Consider the following 27664-nt stretch of genomic DNA (forward strand, 5'->3'; position numbering starts at 1 on the left):
TTCCCAGCTATCTGCGTGACGTGCCCTTCACAGCTGGCGCAGCCGGCCTGGGAGCATCATCCTCGGCCTCCTGCTGTGGCTTTTGGGGCGTTGGTGGTTTTGCGGTGCAGCCGGGATGGTGGGAGGCTGTCGGCACGGTGCCGAGGCAGCACTAATTCCTGGAGAACCCAGATTTCACCTCAAAAGGCATAAAACAACGCGAGATCGCCAGCCCAGCAGAAAACCAGTCCCACTCCCCTGTCTCGCCTCCTTTGCCCTCCGGAGGGGTTTTAACTAGGGGAACGGCTCCGCGGCTCCGCTCGCTGGCTCCCGCTGCCCGCGGGCCGGACGGGGCTGTGAGGTTGCTGGTTTGGCCTGGAATTCAGTCCCAGCCTCGCTGAAGGCATCGGGTCGTGCAAGAGCAGCACCAGCGCTCGGGGGCCAAGGCCTGGCGCTGGCTGGCAGCACCGAGGGGCGCGGGAGCCACGGCAGCTGCCCCGCAGCGTCTGCGCGCCTCTCCCGCAGCCTGCCGCGCGCTCGGCTGTTGGATTGTTGTAGCAGAAGGAGGCATTGTACAGGAATAGCCTGTGCCACTTAGAAAGACAAAATACATTTTTAAAGGCAAACCCCACGGTGACCGACCTTTTTTTTTTTTTTTCCCCCCAGAAAAAGGGCAGAGATTTCTAACAGAGGAACAGATGCGCAAAAAGCAAAGCTCGGGGCCCTCCGGGAAGGCACCCCTTTGTTCCCGAGGGGGTAAATACGACTGTAGGACTCTGCGCAGCCTCATTATCAGCGATGAAATGCATCTCCTGGCTTTTCGGGGCCGTCAGGTTTCCTTCCCTTACAGCGAATCTTCTTGGGAACGCGCTGAGGCGCTGGACTGAAGCTGGATTTTAGGGGAAGCAGCGGAGCCGAGCGGATTCCGGGGCAGGGACCGGCTCCGCCGCCCGTGGCTCCCCGCCGAACCGCCTTCGCCGAAGAACGTTTTAACAGAAGCCGGACCCAGCGCGTGCGGGGCGGCGGCGGGGCGGGGGCCGCTGCGGGCGGGGGGCGGCGGGGCCCCGTTCCCGCCGCCGCCGGTGGCCCCGCCGCCGAGCGTCGCGCTGCCCCGGGCGCCCAGGAGCGGGCGGGGGCCGCGTGCCCCGGCTGGAGGCCGGGCCGGCCCCGGGCTGGCCCCGCGCTCCCGCAGCCCGGGCGCCGGCGGGAGCGGCCGCGAGGGCGGTGCGGGGCCCCGCCCGGGCGCGGGCACCGCCGCGGGGCCGGGCTCGCGCGGGAGGCGGCCGCTCGCAGCCCCGCCTGCAGCCGCGCGTGCCCGCGGGCGCCCGCACGCGCGCGTGTGTATGCGGGCGGGCGGGCGTGCGCGTGCAGCCGGGCACCCCGCCCCCCGCCCCCGCGTTCACGGGCACCGGCCCGGCGCGTGCAACCCCGCGGCACCGCCCGCCCGCGTCCGCGCGCGGAGGAACTGTCTGTCACGGCCCGCCCCGCCCCCTCCTCTGGGACCCCGCCCCCTTCCAGCGCTTCCCCCCCGAGGCCCCGCCCCTCCTCCGTGGCCCCGCCCCGCTCCCTACCTTCTCCTATCCTCTGTGGCCCCGCCCCTTCCCTCGTCCCGCCCCCGTGTCCCCGCCCCTCCTCCATGGCCCCGCCCCTCACCGTGCCCCCGCCCCGCTCCCCAGCTTCTCCCATCCTCTGTGGCCCCGCCCCTTCCATCGCACCGCCCCCCGTGGCCCCGCCCTGCTCCCATCGCCCCGCCCCCGTGGCCCCGCCCCACTCCCCTAGCTGCTCCCATCCCCTGTGGCCCCGCCCCTTCCTGCGCCCCGCCCCTCTACGTGGCCCCGCCCTTCCCCGTGGCCCCGCCCCGCTAGCTTCTCCCAGCCTCTGTGACCCCGCCCCTTCCCGCGCCCCGCCCCCCGTGGCCCCGCCCCGCGCCCGCGCGGCGGAAGGTGCCGCTCCCTTCCGGCGGAGGCGTTTTGGCGCGCGGGGCCGGGCCGGGCCGGGGCCGCCATGTCCCGCCCGGAGCCGCCGCCCGCCGACCCCGGCGCCGCCATCGAGCGGCTCTGCCAGGAGCTCAACCTGGACGCGGCCAGCGCCGCCGAGGCGCTGCGCGACTTCACGGCGCTGCGGGGCACCTACAGCCTGGAGGTGAGGGGGGCCGGGCCGGGCGGGGCGGGGCGGCGGGGCCGGGCCCTGTCAGGGGCGGAGCGGGGCGAGCTCCCGCCGCGGGCGCTGCCTGGGGGGCCGGGGAGGGCCCGCCGCCCCCGCCGCCCCCCGCAGCTGCCGGCTCCCCTGCCGCAGGGCGAGGCGCTGCACTGGCTGGCCTGCGCCCTCTACGTCGCCTGCCGCAAGAGCCTGGTGCCCACGGTGGGGAGCGGCCTGATGGAGGGGAACGGCGTGTCGCTGACCAGGATCCTGCGCTCCGCCAGGCTCAGGTGAGCTCTCCCGGTCGCCGCGGCCGGTTGCCGTGGGTAATTGCCGTGGCTAATGGCACCCGCTGACGCGCTGCTCCGCTGAAGCTGCTAATTCAGGTACCCGCTCCTTTTCCCACGGCTCCAGGCGCTGCGAAATGCATGTCCCGAGGTCGTAGTATGAAAGCAATAAATCCTCTTTTGTTAGAAATGGAAATAAGATGCAAATGCGTAATGTTCAACTCCAAGCCTTTGAAAAACCACCCACGTCGGACCGACAATTGTTCCACCCGCGCCAGTTATTTCTTTTTCTTTTTGGAGTTAATGGAAACACAGACAGGACCTCTGAGCCCTCTGTTCGCAATCCAGACGAGGCCCGTGTCTGACGCGGGGTCTCGTTTGGCCGAACCGCTGGATGTGGCGTTGGCGGCTGTGCCGCGCGGCGTTCTGGGAGCGCAGAACGCTGCGATCGCAGAAATCTTTACGTGCCGCGGGGGCTTTCTGGCAGGCAGCTCCGCTTGCCGCGGCAGCTCCGGCCGAGATGGCAGAGCCGGGAATGTCTCTCGTTCGCTTAAAGACCCGTTCTCAGCTGAACTGCCAGAGGGGGTTTGCCCGTGTAATTGCACCCACGGGCTTTTGCGTTGGTAACTTTGGTAGGCGCAGGCTCCTGTGTGTGGTTTTGTTGCCTCTCCTGCCTCCCCCCGACACGCGCGGAGCTGCGCGCTCTTTCCTTTCTACCCCTCCCCGAGCTGACACAGCCGTGCTGGCAGCCTCTAAATAAAGTTAGTGTTTCCATGCCTGCGCCTTGAAGAGAATCAAGGAGAAAAAACAAAGTGATAAGAGGCAAAAAGCTTACAATATATGCAGTTTGGGAGTCTATCAAAATAAATGGCAAACCTATATATTAATCAAATTAGTCGTTAAGGAGTAAACATGTTGCGTTTTGGCCTTTTAAAAAAATCAGAATAAAGGAAGTTAGTTAAAGCTCAAAATAAAGCAGACTTTTCTTTTTTCTCTTAAGTTTAATTCAGTTTTTTAGCAAAATGAAGAAGTGGATGGACATGTCAAATCTGCCACAGGAATTCCGAGAGCGAGTGGAGAGACTGGAGAGAAATTTTGAAGTGTCAACTGTGATTTTCAAAAAGTTTGAACCAATATTTTTGGATATATTTCAAAACCCTTACGAAGAAACATCTAAACCACAGCGAAGCAGGAAACAGAGGTATTTTTGCGATTTAATGTGACTTTTCCCTGCAAAGGGCTATACCTAATACAGATTTATGAAAATTAAGATCATCATTTGTGCTTTAAAAAGTTACATCAAGTTCCTAAGTGGTAGGGCCTCGACTCTGAAATGCAGCAAGCACAGAAGCATCCCTACCCTTGATGGCGTAGGGCGTGTGCCATCAGAGCTTGGCAGCCGGCGGCTGTTTGCGCAGTTCCCCGTAACACGCGGAAGCTGCCCGTGGTGAGAATGCTTGTGTGTGGTGGGGAGGGGTGCAGTGGGATGGATTAACTGGGGATACAGCGAGGCCGGCGCTTTAAAGGTTTAGCAGAAATAACTTGGGTAGCACAGGGCTATTTCGTCTTGGCAGAGCACTGGCTGAGGTGGTTGGTATCGTGGCGTAATCCCTCCCTACAAAGCGGCGTTACGTCCACGGTGACCTCGCATTACCGGGCTTTTAACGTGATTGCCAGAGGAGTGGTGACACGCGAATGGGAGAAAGTTACAGCTGATGCGCTCGTTTTTATGACAGACTTAGTAACTGGTGGTGTCGTCTTCCAGACGCACACAGAACTTCTGCCTTAGTTAAAGGAGCTTGTCAGTGTTCCCTGCTGACTGTGCGGTGTCTCTGTGGTACCTTTGTAGTGGGAGTGGGACCCGAATGGTGAGGGAGCCGAGCTGGGTCTCTGCGCGGTGTTTCTGCCAGCTCACGGGTGTCCTCGGGATGAGAGGGGGGATAATTGCTCGGGTGAAACGCTTCAGCGTAGCTCCGTGTCTACAGGTAGAAAGGATGCTTCTGCTGCTGCAGCTCTTCACGTATGGCAGGTAGCTTTGTGGGCATCACTGCGTATCGGGAGAAATTTTGTCGGTATGCTCTGTTAATGTTCCTTCGTTGGAACAGTGTTCATTAGTGTAACCGCAGCTTTAGCTTCTCTGTGGGCTCTCTCGAATAATGTCTTCCCCAGTCTTCAGCTCCGTGGTTTTGGTTAATCTCTACTCCAGACACGATTCAGCAGATGAGCTGCAATACAAGCTGTAGTTGCGTATTTTGAAAGGATGACGGGTGCTTTAGTAAAATATTTAGGAAAAACGGTCACTGGAATTTATATAGCCCTTGGCATCTCACTGCCCGCAGCTGCGGGAGGGTCTCGTGAGAGGTGTGACACCAGCAAAATAGCGTGTCCGGGGTCACAGGCCGAAGGCGGTTGGGAGGTCAGGGATGCTGTGCAGAACGCTCCGCGGAGCGAGGCAGGAGAGCGTCCGTCAGTGAAAGCTGAAATAGAGACATGTAGCTTAGGTTGTGCCTTTGTGTGAAATTAAGATAAACAACGGCTCCGACTGTTATTTTGAGCAAGGAAATGGAATGAAATTCTTACTGTAAAAGAAGCTTCAGCTTCCTGGAACTGAAGACTGACTTCTCCCCCTTTTCCTCCTTGACAGACGGGTGCCATGCGGTGTGAAAGATCTCTTCAACTTCTGCTGGACTCTCTTTGTGTACACGAAGGGTAGGCTTGCTGGTTTTAGCTGCATGGTTTGTATACGTTCTGAGTTATGAACTTCTTTTGTGTTGCTTGACGTGATATGCTGTCTCTTGAAGGTAATTTCCGTATGATTGGAGATGATTTAGTAAATTCCTATCATTTGCTTCTGTGCTGCTTGGACCTGATTTTTGCAAATGCCCTTTTGTGTCCAAATAGAAGAGATTTGCTAAATCCGTCGTTTAAAGGTATGGTGGGGACAGATTATTTAAAATCAAATATGCTTTGTTCTCTTCTTTCTTTGTAAATGAAGTTGAAGGCTGGTTGTCTTTCCCCCTTCCCCCTCCTCCTTGTTCTCAGGCTTACCAGCGGACTTCCACGCGACAGAGATCAAAGCCTCTGAAGACCCTCCTTGCATCATTGCCACACTATGTGAGCTGCATGACGGGCTTTTAGTAGAAGCAAAAGGAATAAAGGAACACTACTTTAAACCATACATTTCAAAACTATTTGATAGGAAGGTACATCTTACCAGTTTTAAGAATGCGTGGTAGTGCACAGATGAATGATCTTGAGACCATTTAAATCCTGCAGGTTCTGCAGGAAAGCGTACTAATAGACAAATGAACTTGGGCTGGGTCGGGTTTTCTCTGTATTTTAGCAGGAGCAGAATTTACTCTCACTTGTAATGATGTGTGCTGTAAGGTCCCCCGTGTTTTGGCTTTTTATGTCAGTGGAGAATCTTTGCTTTCCTTTCTTGGCAGCATGAAACTGAATTGTGGGCGATAATGTTTTCTTCATGCAAAAAAGTAATCCCGTTGTGAAATAATTTTATGGGATAACTGTCACGATAGCGTGGGTCCTACTGCTGGTCTTGGAGTTGAGCAAAATGCTTTGGAAGGAAGAGGTCGAGGTTGCAGGTGTACAAGTTTTCTGTCTGGTTTTGATCCTGGAAATTTTTTCCAGGCTCTGTGGAGGTTTCTGTGTAGTCGTTCATCAGGTCGATCCCTAACCCGCCAGTGGAACAGATGTTAAACAGCAGTACTGTTTATCTAGAGCTCGGATAGAATTGGGCTTTGTACTCATCTGTTTGTCTTGCTAATGGCATTGTAGTCCTTTGGTCTAGGCAAAAAAAAGTCCAGTTATGCTCCTAAATCTCATTTCCTTTTTCGCTAAAACCATCACACCTTCACACTGTTAGAGCTGGAACAGTTTTGATTCTTTTATGTAAGATATTTCTGCTTTTTGTTCTTAGATCTTAAAAGGAGAATGTCTGTTGGATCTTTGCAATTTTACAGAAAATAAGTAAGTTACAGCTTATGTTCTTAATCATGGGGCTTGGTTTCATTTCTAAAATACAGGCCTTTGAATGCTAAATCTCACGTTTTCCTGTTCCTTTATCTTACCGTAACTAATGGTACTTAAATTATTTGACAATCAAAGCTGCTATCTGGCTGAAATGCTTTCTGGATCTGAGGTGTGTCAGATGTCAGGGGTCAGCTGCAGAGTTTCTTCCTTAAGGTCAGGTTTGTGGTGCTTGCCCTTATTTTCTGGCAACTGTAGCCTTTGAGTAATCTAATGCAAATCAAAACCGTGACTCTGAAGTTCACGGATGTGTTTCTATACACACCTCACACCTCAAATACTATACTCGAGTAGGGAAGTCTTTAGATTCATTTATTGGCCTCCAATTGAGTGTATACATCTGTGAATGCAAAAGAAGTACTCAAAAGAAAAAGAAGCAACAATTGCAAAACCACAAAAAGGAGGTAGAGCGTTTCTGTGGGAGGCAAGTATAATAGTTTCAGAAACTTTTTAAATTCACCTCTGAAAGCTAATTTAAATGCAAAATATGAACAGCAGCTGCTTTGTTCTGGATCCCTTAAAGGGTGTTTTTGCCTTTTCCAAAAATACCTGATAATTTGTTTTTGCAAGGTGAGTTTTTAACTTGTTGGTTCGCTTTGAGAATTTTGGGCAAAGACTCGATTGTTTTAACAATGTAGGTAACACTCAGATCTAAAACAGTGTTGCCTGATCTGTTTCAGGCAGGGAACTTCTCTTAGTATTTCTACTTACAAGCTAGTAGTACTACTTTAATAATACTGTCATGTAGAATGATACAGTAGTCCCTGTTCTTTTGTAAGTAGCTTGACGTCGAAAGGAAGCATGGAAACCTTGCTGTTTCTTTGTCCAAACTTTTCACAGACCTCTACTTTTTCTAAAAGACACGGGGAAGGTGAACCTGCGATACAGTCAGGTTTCCTGTGGGATCACAGAATCGCTTGCATCATGAATACGTTGTTATGTTCCATTAATATACACGCTTAAGTGGCAGCTTGAATTGCTAAGACACTTTGCAGGCAAAAGATCTTTCGTACAGCATTCACGTATCGTGAAGAACGTGCAGGTAGCATTTATTGATGCGAGCTGTTTCCGATTTTTATCCATAAGTTTCATTCTGCTTCCCAAGTATAAGTTTAAAGCTTTGCAACCTTCGTGAGATTAAACGTTCCTGTTTTACAGTTGGGTTAGCTGGAATAAAGAAAATGAAAGATTTGTTTGGTATCGTATGTCAGTGGTGATTTTAGAAATTGAATCCAGGCGGCTAGCTCTTAAATTTCCCTTCCTCTGTACCATTATGAAAATTACAGGCTACGAAGTGGCAAAAGTAGAAATCAAATGTAGCTAGTTTAATGCAACTACCGTTAACGTGCTCTGCGTATACAAAGATTTAACCTCTGATCGGTTGAGTGCTTCCAAACTGTTTGATTTGCAGCTGGGATGGAAGCAAAGTTGTTTTTTCCTCTTCTTACTGGGAGCCAAACGGTGGTAACTTGGGAGGAAGAGTCCAGCAGCGGGTCGCTGAGGGGACAGGGGAGGTTTTAAGTGCGAGGCAGGGCAGGGGGGACCGCCAGCAGATTGCTGGGGGCGGAGAGGTTTTGTTCACAAGCAGCACTGCTGCTGAAATCATTAAACGCTTTGAGCGCATGTTGGTTTTGGTTTTGTACCTTAGCTCCACTGGCACCTTTTTTGTTTCTTCAGCAGTTTAACCTTTGATATAAAACCTGGGCTTCTCTTTCAGCAAAGCACTGAATAAAGAGTATGAAGAGTACGTTCTGACAGTGGGGGACTTTGATGAGAGAGTTTTCCTAGGAGCTGATGCTGAAGAAGAAATTGGCACTCCTCGAAAATTTCCTGCAGACGTGCCAGTAGGGAAAACGGCAGCAAGAGCTCATGTGGAGTGCCATCTCCAGCAGCATTTTGAAAAGGTGATTCATTTAACACGTTGGTCTCGCTTGAAGTACTCCTTCAACTTTTCCCATCCTTGCACACCGTTTGAATCGCTGAGGTGACCTTGGATTTCTTGAACTTCTTCCTGAGAGGAGGATGATGAATGCCATTTGGATGCTGTCTTGCTAAGGAGAAATGGTGATGTCTTCTTTCCTGTGGAATTCAGTAAATAACTATTCCTTAAACCGGATGCGAGCACTCTGACGTGTGTAGTCTGGTTTTGTCCAAGAAAAATCAATAAGTAGTTGAGACCTAAATATATAGGTCTTATGGTTTTGTTCAAACTTCATTTATACCCCATAAGAATACCATGAAACCTTTAGGCTGGATTAATTTATTTGTTTTCCTGATATTTCCTTTTTTAGGACAGGAAAAGTCAACTTGTGTACTATTCTATGGAAAACAACATTCAAGACATAAACCCCACCAAAGTCTAACCCTTCATTACAAAAAGTAGCCTATAAACAGAGTTAATGTTATTTTGCTATGTTTAAAAATGTAATATGTATTTAATGAAGTTGGCATGTGGGAAAACACTTGATTGATTACTTTTTAAACTTGGATAAGGGGAAAAATGGTGCTGCCTGTGTGAAAGAACCACGTGCTGTTTGATGTACATGTCAATTAAGAATATAAGAATACTTATTACAAGATGCTAGTGCTGGTGTAAATGAATCATACAGCTTAGCTCTTTCTCCCAAGTATAAGTGTATTTCATATTCAGGCAAATTAAAGACAGGGATTGGAGTGAGTTTATCAATTTTGAACTTCAGTTTCTGTAGTTATAATAATGACCTCATTGCTATTTATGCATACTGACTGCAGGCTTAACCTTTCCTCATTATTTGCCTTGTATCTTCAAAATGTAGTCTGTTCTAATAATTCAAAACCAAATGCTTTATTGCATCACTTCCAGAAAGCAGGATACAAATAGGTAAGTGCAGTCCACGCAGCTCCATCTGCTTAGGGCTGCGTCAGTCTTTGGGTAAGGGGAGGCTGTAGGTCCACCGGGGCAGCATTTCCCAAAGGACGTTCTCCGTGCCCCTCTCCTAGGCAGCTCTGCCACTACTCCTTCTGTCACCCAAGTAACGCAGTCGGGGACTGTGAATGGAAGCATATGCTTTCTCTTTCTTGCCCTGTGTTTTTCAATGTTCAAGTGAGCTTAAAAATTTACAGGGTTTAAAATTTAAAGTCTCGTTTTCCTGTAGTTTCCTTTAAAAAAAGCTTTGAGTTAATTTTAGCCTGCCTGCAGATTTGTCATATTTTGTATTTATGGAGTCCTGGGAAAACTTTAACTAATTTCTAGTCAGTTCTGAGATCACAGGTTTGATGGCAGCCTTCAGGCCGCGTACTAGCGGTGTCATTTTAATCTTTGGTGTGATTTTGCAGGAGATGCTCATTCGAAAGGTTTTTGAAACAGTTCTGTTGACTGATTTTATCTATTTTTTTCTTTCGGTCTGACAGAAAAGGTCATTTGCACCTTCAACTCCACTGACTGGAAGAAGATACCTACGAGAAAAGGAAGCTGTCATCACTCCTGTTGCTTCAGCAACACAAAGCGTGAGCCGGTTGCAGAACATTGTGGCTGGATTGAAAAATGCACCAAGTGAACAACTTATAACTATTTTTGAGTAAGTACGTCCACTGCAGCTGCTCTCATAGAAACGGAAACTCATCTTTTTGTGCTTGTGACTGCCTTCTTGCTCAAATTTGACTTTTTTTGTTTGGTGCCAAATATTTTTATCTGTTTCTGTATTATTCCTAGTTGAAGGATCTTCTGTTTTCTACATAATCTCTTTTTCTGGAGAAGGATAAGTGAACACACACACACACACACCCACACACACCCCTCTGACTTCTCATCACCATTGTATTAACATAGCTTCAGGTTTTGCTAATGTTTATTTAGCTGTTTGCTTGAAAGCCAAATACTTTTTTGTTTGTCTTTTGTTTGTTTGTTTGTTTTTTATTTTAAACAAGTATGGCTCAATTAAAAGATATGGTAACGATGTTGGCAGAGTTTTTGGGGGAGGAGGGAAACGTTAGAGTCAAGCTATATAATCTTTGCCTTAAAGAGGTGGGAAGACTAAAAGCAGCCTAAAGGCTCCCCATTTCTCCTTTATACTACTTCAGGATATCTTAGTCTAACTTTGTAGCGTATGTATAAGCCTAGCAGTGACCCTAATTGTCGATGCTGATCTCTTGTATAGCAGCAGCCATGTTTTCCACTTCTCTGGTTGTTCTGGCGGCCGTCCCCTGAGCGTGCTGCAGCTTACCGGTCTCCTCCCTGAGCTGGGATGTCTGTCCTAGGGCAGGCGTCCCAGCAGGGGTTAGAGCATTCCTGGTCAAGAGCCTCTCGCTCAGCATTTATAGCCGCTGTGTGATACTGGGAAATCATAAAAAGTGACTACTGAGCACAGCCCCAGTCATTCCTGATCACCATTTCCAGGACAGAGTCCCAGTTATATAAATCAACCTGTATTTTTGGCTCCTGGACGCATGACTGTGTGCTGGCTGTAGTGAAATGCACGTGAAAATGTTGGTGCATAAGCAGATGAGTATAAACAGAATAGCTTATCAGTAAAAGGTCAGATCAGTGCTTAGATCAGTGTTGCTTCATAGCTCATAAAAAGCAATAATTTAATAGTAAATTAGTAAATTTAATAGTAAACCTGTAAAGCTGTTGGGTATTTCCCTAACATCCATGCAAATTAAGGCCTTGCTGTATTACGGTGTAAGGTCTCCACATATTTTTTTGTTCATCAGAATGGACCTTTAGTATTGGCACTTAATACTTGAAGTACAAAAGTGATTTTTTTTTTTTTTTTTTTTTTTTTAAAAGCAACCTTCATAAATAGGTGAAAAATATTACTTTTAGTTCTCGTCTTTGGAGTTATGTATATTTTGAAAGTTTTCTCAGCACTTGTTCTTAAAAGTTTACAAGTGCTCAGCGAGATGCATTTCTGTTTTGAATGTTTGTTTGATTGTTTTTTAAGGACTGTTTGATATTATTTATATTACACAATTAAAACATTAACATGTCTGCAATCTCTGATGAAAAATGTGTTTGTTCAAGTAATAAACCAGTCTGTCAAGAGAGATATAAATATTAAACTGGAGAAAAGAACTGAGTAAACCTCTGACAAGAAATGTGTTGCGCACTTTGCTCATCTTGGATACAAGTTCAGCGACATGCACTGTCTGAGTAGGAGGAATGGAAAGAATTGCGGTTTGGACTGTGTGTAATAGGCTGTGCTTTTGGATATTTTCTCTTTAAAATTCCTTGGAAGCGTAACTTTGAAGTTAATTAGAAGGCTTTGTTCAATGAAACCTTACTGTATTTCAGTGCTAGCTTTTCAAAATAGTTTTGTGCCTTAGACACTAGTCACAAGCCGCTGTCCTCTAATGCAGCATTGCTGGGAAATCTGGAAGGAGTCAGAAAGAGCGTCTCCAGGCAGAGAGATTCTCTGGCCCGTTTTTGTGGTAGCGACTGTGTGGAGTTCATCAGTTCCTCTCTGCCTTGCTAGTAAAGCAGGTATTTGTGGAGAGATGCTGACTGTTCACTTTGAAAGCTTTCCTGTGCTCCCTCAAACCGTGCCTGGTTTGTGTGGTCTCGTGGACGCGTTTGGTTGGTTGGTTGCCTGTTGTAGCATCCTTCCTACCACCTGGCTCCTAGCAGATATATTTTTCTCCTGAGCGTGCTGCTGTAGCTCTTGCTTTCTCCTGCATTTGTTCCAAAATCTACATAGCCTCTTAACTCTGTTAGGAAAGGAAAAAAGGAAACAATATTTCTGTATGTTTCATGTTTTCCTCTGTTCTCTATGGTAATATGGGTTATTGCCTGGTGAGGAAAGCTCAGTATAACTAGCTTCTCTTCTTTTTATTTGGGTGGTATTTCTTTTGTTTGTTTTTTGAGGATTTTTTTTGAAACTGGATATTTATTCATACAAACAAGGCTTTCTCTCTGCGTTCTGCTTCAGGTCTTGTGCACGCAGCCCTATGGAAAGCATTATGAGCAGAGTGAAAGAAATAGGTGAGACGTTCTGTCGCAGCTACACTCAGTCAACAGATGAACAGCCAGGATCTCATATAGGTATGGACGTGAAATGCACGGGATGTTTCAAAATATTAAACCAGGGCAAATGAAATGCATACATACACTGTCGCCTAAGTATTTAATACAGTGGGTTTTAACCCAGAATACAGTGGGTTTTAACCCAGAACATATCCAAACAGAAAACTGTTGTTGTCAAACAGAAGACTAAAGAATAAAACTTTATTACAGAGTAAAACCAAGGCTGCAGTTCAAAATGGGATAACCAAGAGAGCATTGAAACTATAGCAGCTCTTCACAAAAATTGTAAACTTGCATTCTTCTTAGGTTTAAAATTTAAGGGAAATGGAATACAAACAGGAAAATTATTATTGCAACTGTCTGCAAAATTACATCACTAGAAATATGAAAATACATAATCGTTTCAAACATTGCTAGAATTTCATACTGTTCTTGTAGCTAGTGGATTTCTGAACATACTTTTTTGATTTACAAAGTCTATACATACACACACATGTACGCACTATTTTCTTAGAGAAGGACACGTACTGGTCAATACAGCCTTAAGACCGTTTGTGCAAACAGCATTGGGCTTCATCTCTGTTGGTTTTAAATTCCAGATTTTGCTGTAAACAGATTAAAACTGGCAGAGATCTTGTACTATAAAATCTTGGAGACTATAATGGTGCAAGAAACACGAAGACTACATGGGAAGGATCTGACTGTAAGTAAAGAACTGACAAAAGAGGAGAACGTTTTTTGTAACCCGCTTTAGGGGGTTATGTTCAGACCGTTCCAGAACAGAGCAGTCTGCAGTAAAGCAGTCTGTGTATATTGTTAATGTTAAAAAAGGAGAAATATATGGGAGGTGCCTAAATGTAGTTTTTACTGCTATTAAAAATGGTATAATTCTGGCATAACTAACCATCTTAATTTGTGTTGCCTTCTAGAATCACGACTTTATGGACAGATAACTTTTATTCTCTTCTTTATCCAATTAACAATATCAATACTTCATGTTAGACAGCAATGCGTTTGCTCTGCTTTGTGATTCATAATAAGGAGGCCAATTCATTTGGCCGTGAGATGAAAAATGTGATGGTTTTGGCGCTGTTGGTCTACTTCCAGTCTTTGCCATTCTAGATGTCCCTGTAAAAAGGGGAGATTGTGGAAGGTAGAAAAAAGCAGTACCTCTTCTCTCCAACAATAAGCTACGTAGTATTAGTGCCACAAAATTCAAACTTCTGTTTCCCAGACCTCAGATCATTGACATTTTCTGTAATCTCTTCAGGCTCTCTTGGAACAAGATGTCTTTCACCGCTCTCTGATGGCATGCTGCTTGGAGATCGTGCTTTTCGCATATAGCTCACCGCGTACCTTTCCCTGGATCATTGAAGTTCTTGACCTCAGGCCATTCTATTTCTATAAGGTAAATAAATACTGTCTTAGGACTGGGTCTGTGTTAATGGCACGTTACTGGACTGACAGCCTTAGAGGATGATGCTCTTCCTCCTAGGTAATCAAGTAGGAGCAGGAATGATGTTCATGTGTAATATGCCTAGTCTAAATTGTGGCTGTCCTTAAACATATTACCTGGAATGTGTAATGCTGGAGTTGAAGCTGAAATTTGAAGCAAGAAAACCATTTTGTAAATGGTACTTAACTGTAACATGCTGCTGATCAACTTTTAGTTCTTGATATATAGAGACTTTTAATAGACTAAAGCATTCAAGCATATATTTTGATGATATTCGTATTTATTGACTGCAAAATATACTTCTGCTTATTAGAGATAAAATAGCAATAATATTCTTTGTGGCCTTTGGCTACTACTACTTATCACAGGCTTGCTTTGTTAATTTTTTTTTCTCTGTTTTGTTTTATATAATAGAACATAAAATCTCTTTTCCTGGGTGTTCTCTATTTTTGCTCTTTTTTTAACCTCATTCCTCCCTGCCTCCAGTGTCATTTCTGTTCTTTGACTTGTTTGATCCTTTTATCATCTATCCATATGCCTCCTATTTTTACTAGATCCCTAACAGCTTACTGCAGTTAGTCCTGAATAAATCAGAAGTAGTTCTGTTTAGATGATAACAACCAAAAAAATAGAACCTTTTGGGAGAGCTGTTTTATATTCTGTTCTTCCTTCTTTAATCCTCAGATGTAGGGCAGTAGTGAAACTGAAACAAATCTGTCAATATTGCTGTGGCTGTTGGTAGCCGACATCAACACCAGACGCACTGGTGCAGATCCAACTTTGCGGAACAGATGTACGTTTGATTTGAATGTTCTTTGCTATTCAGCGTGCGTTTGTGGCACTCATACTTGAAAGAAATTGCCATCACAAAGACTTCACACGAGACGGCCAATATTTATTTTTCCACTCGTGCCATTTGTAACTTTGTTCTTTGGGTGCTTAGTTTCCATAGTATGTAAACACATCAATAAGTCCTCCAGGGAAGTTGTATGGCATTGCCATCTCTGGAGCTTTAGAAAAACAGGGTGAATGTTTCTCTGTCAGAAATAGGGGCGGAGTATCATATTTCAGGTGCCCTTTCAGCTCTTTTCAACCTGATTTGTACATGTTAAGGGTTCTAACCTTTTCTTAAATGAAACTTTAAAACAGTGGTTTTCAGTGCTTTTCGTGATGGGCCGCTGGTTTGAAAGGAAGGAAAGCTTAAATGCTGGGTTCTCGTGTACCCAGCCTAAGCGGGTAAGCCTGCCCGTACCTTCCTAGGTACGCCGCACGTGCTGGATGCGGGCTGCGTGTGCTTAGTGCTTTCATTCTGCACGTGCTTAGCAATGGGGAGAGAGGGCCTTAAAGCCCTGGGAGTGGGTTGTTCTGCACCAATGGGACATCTGCTGTCCAGTTGCATCTCCTGGGTTGCCTGTGGGAAAGGGGGTTAAAAAAAGAGGGATCAGAAGAGCGTTGGGGGAGATTAAGATGCAAGGAGGAGGCTGGAGCATTCTACATTGAAGAGAAGTTTCGAACAGGATTGTGAAACAAGTAACGATTTGATAGTGTTAAGCATGAGCGATATGACTTGGCTTTTGTGCCTGTGTCTCGTTACCATTAGGTAATTGAAGTACTGATTCGGTCCGAGGACGGACTTTCCAGAGACATGGTGAAGCACCTCAACAGCATTGAGGAACAAATTCTCGAGAGTCTCGCCTGGACTCGGGACTCAGCACTCTGGAGTGCCCTCCAGGCCTCAGAAAACAAGGTCCCGACCTGTGAAGAGGTATGTTACCTGTTTTCCTTTTATTAGGAAATCCATGTTCTTTTTCTTACTGTTGTTTTATACAGAAAACCGTTCAAATGAGACAATTGCTGCAGAAGAACTTCTATTAATAGATTGGCACAAAGAAGGGAAATCTATTTGTTATTTTACACTGACATTTCTTGTTTCTCAGGTAATATTTCCCAGTAATTTCGAAGCAAGCAACGGAGGAGGCGGGCTTGGGCATTTGCCTATGATGCCAATATCTCCTATAATTCATCCTCGAGTAAAAGAAGTTCGGACAGATCTTGGGAGTTTAAGACGGGGTACGTTCAAGGCTTCTGATATGATTTGAATGTGTAAATTTGGGGAGAGGCGGGTTTAGACTTCTTTATAATTGCAAAAAGCAATCCCAAATCGGAGTTAAGCATTCAGAATTGTGAAGCCTCTTATTTGATCAAGGGAAAGTCTAGATGCATGCAGTCAAACCATTGCTGTGTCTTCCTGGCAGCAGACATTGGTGATAACGCTTCACTGCTGAACTGGGGCAGGTTTTGCCGCTGCTTTGATGCAAGGGTTACCTTACTGTTGGGTAGCTTGTCATCTGATGGCTTATTGTCCCTTGCTGTTCAGATTTTTCCAGTTTTGGGTTTGTTTGGTTTTTGGTTTTTTTTTTTTTGTTGTTGTTCTCAGTGAGTTTGACTGCATTTTAGGTGACTTTTTTTAAATGGAATGACAGAGCTGCATTTATTCCTCCTTCCTACAGAACTTTTTTGCAGGAGCGGAGGACAGTACTTTGTCTGCAATATTCTTTCCTCTGAAGAACTGCCTTGCTCTTTGCAGATTCATAGGTATCACACAGAACCGTACCTGACAGTGAGGGTGAAGAGGCAGTGGCAGCGCTGTTGCTTTTTCATACTTCCCCAGTTAGGAATTGCTGCTTTTGTTGTATCCCAAACAAGAGCCCTTAGGTTCTTGCTGGTGCACTAGGGACTGACTGGTGGTGTGATGTTCTCTCCTTTTGTGTTTGTCTGGCAGATTGCATTACAAGACTGTTTGGGGTTTTTTTAAATACTCATTAGGAAAGAGATGTATGAGCAGTTGCTGTGGATGTTATGGTTAGTTGTTTGATGGAAGGGAAAGCAACTTCAAGATGGTGTCTTATATATGGGTAGGGCTGGGTGAGACTTTATCTTGTATATGAGAATCTGGTACCAAATGCTTCTCCTAACTTCAATGGAAAATGGGGGGGATTGGAAATGTTTATTTGCCCCTGGTACCAAGAAAACCATCCTGGCAGAGTTAGAAGTAAGGTCTCCAGTCAGTCTTATCTGGCCAGTCATCCAGAAGGTTTCTGCTTCGTGGGAAATAGGAGGCTGCTGTCACTGGCATCCTCGCGAGCGGCTAGCAGACTTCAGCAGAAATGCAAAAAGCCCGAGGAACAGAAGCCTGTACATTCATATTGTGTACTTCAGTCTTACTGCTACTTACTTCATATCACCTAGGAACAGTGAACTGTGAGATTAGTTCTTCACTAGAAGTGATTTCTTATACTCCGGTTTCATAGTTTGAAGGTTAGCCTTTTCCCCTCCTCTGGAGAAGTATCTCTATTAAGCTGCTCCTCTTAAGGTTTTTTTCTTTCTCCTTTGCACACCAGACATGCAGCCATTGTCACCGATCTCTGTTCACGAGCGCTACAGTTCTCCCACAGCTGGAAGTGCTAAGAGAAGGCTCTTTGGAGATGACAGCCCCAAAGAAATGCAGATGGAAAAAATTTTAACCGAAGGAACAAAGTTGACAATTGCTCCAGCGTCCAGCATTGCTGCTGAAAATGTGTCGGTTTCTCCTGGCCAGACGGTACTGACCGTGACAACAGCTACAGTACCGGGAAAAACGGGACAGAAGGTTACTATCCCACTGCACGGTACGAATTCTTCCCGTTTTTCTTCTCTACTAGATGTTTTGCTTGCTTTTAAGATCTGCTTAGGCCGACCGTGCATCTTGAACACGTATCACTTTTTCTTTTTTTAAAAGAACATGTATCACTTTATCAATAAATAAAAAAAAAGCTTAAGTTTATACTGACATTCCTTCTGTGGAGACGTCTGAAATCTGACAAGCATGCTGAGGATTCCCTCTTGCGAACAAAGCTGTGGAATTCTTGCTTCTTCCAGTTACACCTCACCACAGATGGAGCGATGCTTTGGTTCTCAGCTCCAATACTGATTAACTACTATTTGTCTTAACTTTGGTCTATTGTAATTGTAAAAGGCTCTGGAGTTTCTGGATAAGGGCTACATATTAACGTTTGCAAAATAGTGGGGGATTTTTGTTTTGTTGAAGTTGGGTGATGCTTGAATATTTCTGGAAATGACATATGAGAAATGAGTTTTTATAGCCTTTTTTAATTTAAAAACTGGGTCTATAGATAAAGATGAAAAGAAAAAAATCTCCATTTTTCATGTTTAAGGAGATTTTCAGCAAGAGAATTTGACTACTGAGGAAACTAATGAGGACGGTATATGATGTGCTGTCAAGTTTGCAGAATAATACAAAAAAAGAAGAAAGGGAATGCCCACCTTCCCAAAAGAGTGGAACACTGACTACAGAAATTGTGATTGCTTGTAAACTTGGTACTTTCAGATAGTTTTAGAAATGATTGTTCACATTCATGTTCTTCCTTTAAGCGTTACCAGAAATGTAATTTTTAATCATTTCTGAAAACTCTAGGGACAAAAAGTCTTTTTAGCATCCAGTACAGAAGGATCAGATGCCTTTAGTGTAAGGTGTTTGTGAATGAATTTATGATTTGCAGTTTAACTCTGCAGCATGAGGAGAGCGAACGGTTTATTTCTGCATGTGTATATCATCTCCAGGTATTGCAAATGAAATGGGTGGGATCACATTGATACCCATTTCGATGAATTTAGGTCAGCCATGTAAAATGGAGGCTCAGGCTCCCTGCCACCCTCAGGTGAATCAAGCACAAGAAGCACATCTGTCATCAGCAAGCAAACCAAAGAAAACGGGATCCTTGGCACTGTTTTACAGAAAGGTAAGTGCCTTCGTTAGGAAGCCGTGCTTTACTGCTGTTCGTGGCCATGCTGAAACTTGCCTCCTTGTGCAGCTCTCATTACCTTTCAGTCTTCACGTACCTTTCCTTTGGCATCAGCAGTTCTTATGTACCCGGGAGGAGAAGGGAAGAGGTATTGTCAAGTGTTGCGGAGAATCCAATTTCCCCTTTCCCCTCCCCATGAGATGTTTCGTTTGGTTTTTTTTTTTTTCTTTTAATTAGCAGCTTCTATAAATAACTACCTAAGAAATATCAGTAGTTTTTACTCCTCTTGTCTATCTTTACTGCCTCCCACATTTGCAAGGGTTAGACATATCAGAAATAAGATTATTCTTCTTGTCTTGCTCGTTCAAACTGCGCTGTTTTGGATCCTGCATCTGGAGATTCTCATTTGCAGTTTTCTGAGGTCCGCCCAGTAGTGCTGATCCTGCTGGTATGGGGCCTCGGAAAGCAGTAACGAATAACACACTATCTAAAAGTTTCTAGACAGAAGGAACTTCTTGAAATTATGAAGGATTTAAGGGGTAAGTTAAGAACTGGATGTGTTTCAGAGAAACTTCAGATCGCTTGTTTGTAGTTGCTTTCATTTCCGATGTGGAGCGCGTGAGAGCTCTTCGGGGGAGGCAGGGGTAACTTGCCTAAATGCCTGCAAAGAACTTGTGCCTAACTTAGTCTCTCAAAAATATTAGATGTTTTTGCTGTTATTTTCTTACTAGAGAAGTTATTTTCAGAGGTTTTCCCCTTTTAGGGTATCTGTATTGTAAACCTAGAGAATTCTACTTTGAACAATCTTTAAGGTAAATCTTAATACAGAAACTAATTCCTGGAAACGCTTGTAAGCCACATCCTGTGTCTGAACCATTGGTTCCTTAATTTGGCAGTGACAGCCTCTCTCTCTGAGAATGGATTAGGAATTGATCAGCCAGCTGCCAGGCCTGAGCTCAGGCTGCACTTGGGAAGCTTTGCTCTCAGCTGGGGAATGCTTCAGCTGTAGCCGTGTATTTGACAAACCATGTGGTAGGCAACATATTCCTCTTAGTTATGAAGGAGAACTAAAAATCTTCACTTAAATTTGTCTTTACATTTTGACCTTGTGTTTACAGTGATCATCATATTCAAAACAATAGATTTTTCCCTACTTTCCTTTCTTGTTCCTGTTCAGTAGAGCAAGTGAAAACTGAATGAGCTCTTTCTGCTTTCCAACGTAAAGAATGTGTCTAAATACTGTCCATGAAGCAAGAACTTCTGAAATAAATGGAAGAAGGCTAATGTTGCACTTGATAGTTATTTCAGGTTTTGGTAATCAAAAAGAAAAAAAAAATCCATCGTCTTGCTAATCTAAGATTGTACTTAATCATAATTGAAGTATGTCCCTTCTTTGTGCTTGTTGGAAGCGTTCCATTATAGTGAGTGATACGGTAGAGAAGCTATAGTCCTGTTTTTAAGCGAATTTCCTATAAGCATTAGAGATCCAACATCTGAACGGAGTTGACAGCTTAGTCTTTGAAGATGATGTCTTGGGCAGAGGGGGGAAATTTTGCAGAAACAAACTCTTCCGATATAGAACAGCTCTGCATTGGGGACTTTCATTTTTGCAGACTAGGTTAAGCTCGTTTGGCTTGACTCTTTACTGTGTGTCTTTTTTCTTCTAGGTTTATCATCTGGCAAGTGTGCGCTTGCGTGATCTGTGCTTAAAATTGGATGTTTCCAATGACTTGCGCAGGAAGATATGGACATGCTTTGAATTCACTTTGGTTCATTGTGCTGATCTGATGAAGGACAGACATTTGGACCAGCTCCTCCTCTGTGCCTTTTATATCATGGCAAAGGTAATGTGTAGTTTTAAGAAATTCGTGGAATTTTATGTTGATTGAAAATGTAAATTTTGTTCACAGTTTACAATTTGATTGCTTTATTCATGTCATGTTACTGGACGGATGGGAGAAGTCCTTCCAAGAAGTGGATGAAGTCCCAGTGTATTTTTTCCTTGTTTTGTATGATCTTAAAAGTTCCCATCAACCAGCCAGCTGGTTAAGAGAGGGCTTTTCTTCTCTTCCTGAGCAGATTCACAATGAGCACTGGTCAGCATAGACAAAGCAGTGCGTGGTCTTATCACCCCATATTTGTGTTTTCCATCCTGTTCGTCATCTTCGTGATCTGTGTAATCTGAATTAAAAACGCCATTACAGTTACAGAATTATGCAGGTGCAGAAATCTGCAGGAGCTCACAACCTTATGTATGGATGGAAAGTTTCAATTCCACAAAAACCCTCTTAGCTTTTCAAGATTCAGGTTGAGGAATTGAGCTGGTTGCCTGTTAACTTGTACTTCTTCATTTCTTACTCAATTTGTGAGCGTTGATTTAAGGCGTTATTACAACGGCCATCAGCTCTGATTCAGACACCAATTCAGGAAAGTGGAACTAAGCCCAGGCTCCTCTAAAACACTGGGGATGGATTACCTGTTCTTCTTGAGGAAGACAAATAAAGAGGAGCGCTGGCTGTGGAGGGACACCGATGTTCACGTTGTGACTGCCTGTGCTCTTAACAACTGGAGGATAGCTTAGGCTCATTTGACATCGATACTGATAGCCGTAGAAAAGCAAAACCATTGAATAGTCAGTGCTCTGTATTTTATCACGTAGTTTGTCAGTTGTGGGTTTTTTGTTTGCCTTTTTTTTTTTTAAATACAGTCTTCTGAGTGCTGTCTCCAGTGCAGTGTGAGACCTGACAATTTAGCCAGAAATCTTGATACGTTCTCTCCTGGCTCCTACTACAGAAATTGTTGCTCATCTGCTATTAAAGTTACAGACGCGTGGCTGAAAAACAAAGCCCTTTAACAAAGGAGCTATTTTGAAGTACGAAAGAAAGCTGAAGTGGCATATGTGTACATACCTGCCTAGTGTTTTGTTCAGGATTTCCTCACTTTCTGTTTAGAAAAGTTAAGGGATCCAGTTTTCAAATTTACAAATACATTTTTGACTTAATACTTCCCTTCTTTAATTTTTAGTGTCACTAGAAGAAAAGTTGGAAAAGGAATAATTCCTAAGCATCATAATCAACAAAAGGCTTTAGCAGCTAAGAAACAAGGAATGCCTTAACAAGAAAAGTGCTTGTTTTTTCATGTTCTCATCACCAGAACTAAGTTTTAGAATTATTTATCCATCATAATACTCATGAAAAACCAGTACAGAGGGAAGCTAATTGAATAGACTGGACCTGACCTTGCTGCTTGCACTTGGTCTTCAGTAGTCTTTTCTTTTCCAGGTAACCAAAGAGGAAAGAACTTTTCAGGACATAATGAAAAGTTACAGAAATCAGCCACAAGCGAACAGCCACGTGAGTAAACAGTATTGCCTTTCCTTTTTATACATCTCAGACAGAGGTGGCTTTTCAAGCGTTGATGCTGATAAGGGAAAAGTCAAATCCTCTTCAGTGTTATATTCATTCTCGTTCAGATGGATTTCATCCAGTCTGCTGCCTGCCTTGTTTTCCTTGACAAGAGTGTTTTTCCCCGGTGTCCTGTAGGTTTACAGGAGTGTCTTGTTGAGAAATGTTTCTGCCGATGTCCTGTCGGACAAAAATGCAAACCAAGATGTGGAGATGACAGAAGGTAGGTCCAGCAAATAATCTGCTCTTTCTAAAAGCCTGCGAGTACATTTTTAAAGAACTGAACTGTCAAGTAATAAGAAGTGAAGCAAGTTTTACAGTTTTAAATGTATTAAAGAAAAATAAATGTATTGTTGCAAAAGAAATGATCAGTAGCCCTCCTGTGTGTTAGATATGGAAAATATGCTTCCTAGTTGGAAAAAATGTTTAATTTTACTTCCTTAAATTTGGTTGCTCGAGGGCAAAGTGTTTTCTTAGTCTGTCAGTGATATTGTCGTTCTTCTTGGACAGCAACACTGGTTAACAAAGATGAACAGTACCTGGAATATTAGGACAGGTTTTTTCTTAGTATCACCTATCCTGAAGGCTTAAATAGAGAGAACTTGTTTCAGAAAATAAAAATGGTAACTCTCTAAGACCACCGTTTTCTTGTATTCAGGTTTCTTTTAAATAGTTGATATTTTCTTTGCTCTGGATTAGAGGAGAAAAGGGGTAAGAGTAGTAGTTGAGAAAAGCATGAGAATCGTGCCATGCCCGTTTTTAGTGACGTCTCAGGAAACTGAGAGATCACGAGCCCAGGTATGAACCCATGAGCAGAGCAGAACTGCAGCCAGGAGACAGGCGGAAATTTAGAAGGCTGTTCCGTACAGTAAATTCCCACTGTGGGTGGGATTCAACTGCTTGAACAAGTATTAGAGCCATTTTTAAATGGCTTTTGAGGATTCCACTGGGGTCCAGGAAAGTGCTGATCCGCTGTGGCTTCAGCATCCTCTCTAGCAGCTCTGCGGTTCTGGGATGTCGTAGAGCAGCTGAAGCGGCACTGGGCTCCGCTGTTTTCTCAAACAAACGTACTTGGTTACAAAGTCCTTCAGTTGCTTTTCCTGCCAGACTTTTTTTTTTTTTTTCAGTTAATAGTTTTATGTCTCCTTTATCTAGTATCAACTCCAGCTCTTTTGGCAGCAGCTTACAGAACACCCGTGCTGGGGGTGTGACACAAGGCAGACACGCTTACGGCTATCAGCTGGAGCTTTTGGCCTTTGCCTCATAGCGCACTGCTGCAGGAGGCTTTATTCTGCATTACCCTGTCTTGCTTGGCAGTAAACACTATGGAGGATGAAACATAAAGGTTGTCTTCAGTAGCGGGCCAGCTTAATTAGGGGAGAGAGAACGTGAACAGAAATATACTTGCTGTGTGGCTGCAGCTTTTTCCACTGACCAGCCGTTTTGTACTATGCCTGAACAAATGGCGTCGTGGCTTCCTTGCAGCAGCCGTGAGTTGAGTACGAAGCTATTAGCTATTCTTTGCCAGCTGATCACTAGAAACTTTCACAGAAGCCGAAAGCTGGGAGTTGTCAGACTGCTTACGACTTAGTTTTAAGAGCAACAAATGGCTTTGTACCACTCCCCAAAATAAGCGTGGGAAGAGGGGTCAGTTGTGCTACAACTTTTTGCTACAGCTATTTCCAAGTTTGGAATAAAGATTTACGTTGGCCTTTTCAGCCATAATCCACTAGCCTGCTAGCAGGGATTTGTAGCCCCTCCTGATGTTCATAACCACCTACAGCACCCCCTGTTCCTGTCTGAGGCACGTTTCTTTAATTCATCTCATTAACCAGGCAATTTAGGGCTGAGTTCCTGTCGGTTGGATGTTGTCAGTTTGAATCCGAAGCGCCCAGTTTGCTGATACTGTGTTTCTGAAATCTGAAGCTCTCTCTTACTGTTAGACTCGTCGGTGAAAGCGGGCGGTTCCTCGGGACGATGCGCAGCAGAGAGTGAGTCGGGAACAGAGGAGAGAGGAGACCTGATTAAATTTTACAATGCGGTCTATGTAGGAAGAGTAAAATCATTTGCACTGAAGTATGATACCACAAACCAGGATCATGTAGTAAGTATCTTGGAATTTTGCTCTATATAATAATCGGACACAGAGTCGTTTTTCCTGACAGTTAAACGTATGTCGATTAATTTTGTTCCGTTATTCACCTGGTGTGGTTACAGAAGTCGGACAGTTGTAGGTATGGTATGAGGACTTGCTTTAACAGCCTTTCAGGAGGACAAATGCAGGTGCAGTTCAGTTTACAACCCCAATTTCTGCGTCTTTATATCGATGCAGCACCCGTTTGCTCAAGCGCCCGTGGAGCATTGTGTAATGCATCTGGGAAATAAATTTCTTCTGTTTGGTGGATACTTGCTCTGTTGTTTAACTGTTACAGGATAAAATCTTCTAAGAAGACCTGGAAGTGTATTAACCTTTCCTTCTGTGAAGTTACTGCTCTTCTGATTCAGCTCCTATCCACATTCGTCCTCTCTTGCAGGTGGAAGCCCCTCCCTTGTCTCCATTCCCCAACATTAAGCAACAGCCAGTGTCTCCTCGACGGATCTCTCAACAGCACTCCGTTTACGTTTCGCCGCACAAGAACGGCGCCTGCTTGACACCCCGAACTGCGCTGCTCTATAAATTCAATGGGAGCCCTTCCAAGGTAGAAAGCAAAAAGGCTGAAAGGGGTCAGTTTGAGAGGGGCTTAATTAATCTCCGAATTAGGATGTATTCCGATGCAGGGAGGTGTCACTGAACTGTCCCTGTTTGCAGTGGAGGGTAGAATTCCTTATGCAGAATCCATCACCCGCTCAGCACAGAGGTTCCGAGTAACTTTTTGTTCTCAGACCATTGAAAACCAGAGCAAGTTTGAAATGGAGTCGTAGTAACTCATGATTTTTTTTTTATCTTGATCGCAGAGTTTGAAGGACATCAACAATATGATAAAACAAGGTGAACACAGGAGTAAGAAACGAGCAATAACAATTGATAGTGACACTGAATCCCCTACGAAGCGACTCTGCCAGGAAAATGATGATGTTCTACTTAAACGTCTCCAGGATGTTGTCAGTGAAAGGGCAAATCATTAAAACTGCCGATTTTCTGTGGGATCTAAGAGCTACGGAGTTAGATACAGCTGTTGCGCTATTTATTTCTTGCTTTTGTATACAGACAACTGCCAAGTGTCTTTAACACTGAACTTTTACCCGACTTCCACAGGATGCAAAAAGCAAGGGTTAAGTAGTAAACGCCAGAGAATGAGAGGTGGTGGTGATCTTCATCCCCAAAGGGCACGCCATGCTATGAGTTACTCTGTTCGAGCTGTTTCAGCAAAGGAGCGATCTGTAGAAAGCCATATCGGATGTTCTCCAGCCTAATTCAGAGCGTCGCGAGTTCTGAGTGTAACTCGGCTTCTAGTAATGCTGGTTTTATTTTTGGAATAGGAAGTGAGCGAAGTCAGTTAAGTTTCCTCAAGCTTTTGGTATTTGGGGAAGAAACTTTAAAAGTGCCTTATTTTAAAAGAATGTGGATTTTTATGCATTATTTTACTGTGGAGTAACTGGAGTGGAGAACAAATTGATCGTTTAGCCTCAGGAAGAGCTGAGCAGGTTTGAACTGTGTGATTTGTGCTGTGCTCCATCTCCTGCCAGAACTTCAGTAAAAGTGAACGTTATGGCGTGGATCAGACGGCTTTTGCAATAACGAAGGCAATAATCAAAAAGTAGGAATAGCAGTGACTTAAACTGGACGCTGACGTCTGATAAAGCACCGAGATACGGTGCAGGGAGTGGGAATTACCTTTCTCCCGAGCCAGTGGATGCTGCCACGGGAGCTGCTCCCTTCCCGTGGGAAGCCTGACGGCAGCCCTGCTGTAGCAGCTCTTCGCACCTACTGCAGCTTGCCCGCAGAGAAGTACGAGCTGGGTGCAGCTGAAAAGCAGCCGGGGCTTCGGCCATCCCACAGCCGTTCAAATGCACGCATTCATTTAACAAATTGTATCTCTTTGTTTTATTTTTTCCTGAAGATCTTAGCCTCTTGTGTAGTATCTACACTGAATGTAAGCCCATCAGATAAGGCATGTTTGTATATATGGGGGTTTATAGCTATTAAAGGCTTGGATTGATTTGGAAATATGTAAATTCCAGCATCCAGTTCCTGTAACTAAGTTTTTAACGCTGAGGGATCTGGTAGGGTTTATTTTACCAAAATGGAAAAAAAGTCAAGGTTTATTCATTACTGTAAATCAGTAGCTTGATCTTATTTCATAATTGCATTTAAGATTAGAGCCATAGAGAAACTTCTCAGCACTGTATTTTTCAGTTTATGTGTATATTGAACTGAAAAAAAAAAAATTGAACGATTACATAGGACTTGTTTAAGGAGCTCTGTTCACTTGGTTGTTTGGTTCGTGTAGTAGATGCTGCTGTACTGTACCTGCTGTACCACGGTCCCAGGGCAGAGCACCGCGACGATTCCAGGCAGTCTCAGCTCATTAATCCGGCCAGCAGTGATGGAGGAAAAATGTATTTAAAAGTGTACGTGTGCAGGGACCCTGCTCAGCAGTGAGCAGAAAGTTTACAAATTCCGTAACTTGGTTTTGAATTATTAACTAAAATATTTTATTTTTTTTTTACTTTCCAAAAAAGGTGCTTATTTCTGAAAGGTCTGGCCGTAGAGAGCTGCAGTATGAGGAAGTGGCCACACAGTGGACTAGGTTTCATGTAGATCCTTCTGTTCGGTTCCTTTAATTTTATTCAATTTTTAATATTTCTCTTCAGATCTTGAGATAAAAAGTACAAGTGAAAAAACCTTTCTGTCTTGACCTGCTTCTCGGTGCTGTTACAACTACAACCGTTCACTGTACGTACTCCAGTCCCCAAAAGCCGCCTGGGTTCTGGGGGAAGGGGGGAGTCCTGGTTTAGCGCTGGGCAGAGCCTGCCTTACTGGCACAGAGGATTGCAGCCTTTCTGGCTGCGAGGCGCCCGGTCGGGCTTAACGGTGCGCGTCCTTCGGCGATACTGTATGGCGAGAGTTTCCCTGGTTTGGTTTTAGTTCAACGTCGTGTGCAGATCTCTCGCGTTCCGCTCACCGCGCTGTTACTGTGTTCTCTGAAACTGTAGAAAACCGATGGTGCTAAAATCCTTACTAGTTGTCATTAGGGTTAGTGGTTTTTCATTAGAAAAATGAATGTACTACAACTGGATGCAGTTCAGATTTTTTCACCTTTTTAGGTGATGATAGAAAAAATATTTTTGGACTTGTTGAACAGCTAAAACAATAGCTTATATGAACATTTTGTAACAGTTTCAAAGTGCCTTCAAGTGTAAATATGTATTTTATAATAAACAATTAAAAAGTATTTTAATCTGCGTTGCTGTGTTTCCTGTGGTCTTTCTGTGGTAATGCATTAAACAATGCCTTCTGTCTGCGTTTTCTGTAACGTCAAAGGCCTTAATCGTTTTTGTGCTCCCTCGAATTTCTTTGGGATTTCTTCAGCTTAAACTCATCATCG

The 27664-nt window shown here is 44.5% G+C and overlaps 1 protein-coding gene across 9 annotated transcripts; it reads left to right on the top strand.

Annotated features, from left to right (window-relative positions):
- The first annotated feature begins 1973 nt into the window (after nt 1-1973).
- Nucleotides 1974-27462, top strand: RBL1 (RB transcriptional corepressor like 1). 9 transcript variants are annotated; one of them, XM_082326277.1, is made up of 22 exons: nt 1974-2121; nt 2275-2408; nt 3406-3606; nt 5050-5114; nt 5207-5335; nt 5448-5608; nt 6343-6392; nt 8170-8356; nt 9843-10009; nt 12359-12471; nt 13053-13156; nt 13724-13861; nt 15510-15674; nt 15847-15979; nt 17311-17577; nt 18530-18708; nt 20379-20555; nt 21993-22064; nt 22184-22338; nt 24042-24219; nt 24650-24814; nt 25071-27462. In XM_082326277.1, exons 1-22 carry the CDS (start codon nt 1984-1986, stop codon nt 25239-25241), a joined length of 3249 nt encoding a protein of 1082 aa, XP_082182403.1. In that variant the 5' UTR covers nt 1974-1983; the 3' UTR covers nt 25242-27462. The 9 variants fall into 9 exon arrangements, 8 of the variants coding, with proteins under 8 accessions (XP_082182403.1, XP_082182405.1, XP_082182404.1 ...); XM_082326279.1 differs by having other exon boundaries at nt 22254-22338; nt 24059-24219; XM_082326278.1 differs by having other exon boundaries at nt 18584-18708.
- The last annotated feature ends 202 nt before the right edge of the window (nt 27463-27664 follow it).

This window comes from Platalea leucorodia (assembly GCF_965183815.1).
Source record: "Platalea leucorodia genome assembly, chromosome: 13".
In the NCBI taxonomy this organism is placed as follows: Eukaryota; Metazoa; Chordata; class Aves; order Pelecaniformes; family Threskiornithidae; genus Platalea; species Platalea leucorodia.

Bases quoted from the DNA above. Each gene is read 5' to 3' on its own strand.
- RBL1 (XM_082326277.1), top strand. From the start codon at position 1,984: ATGTCCCGCCCGGAGCCGCCGCCCGCCGACCCCGGCGCCGCCATCGAG. The intron at 15,980-17,310 runs GTACGTTCAAGG...TTTGCACACCAG, and splicing joins TCTTGGGAGTTTAAGACGGG to ACATGCAGCCATTGTCACCG. The intron at 24,220-24,649 runs GTAAGTATCTTG...CCTCTCTTGCAG, and splicing joins CCACAAACCAGGATCATGTA to GTGGAAGCCCCTCCCTTGTC.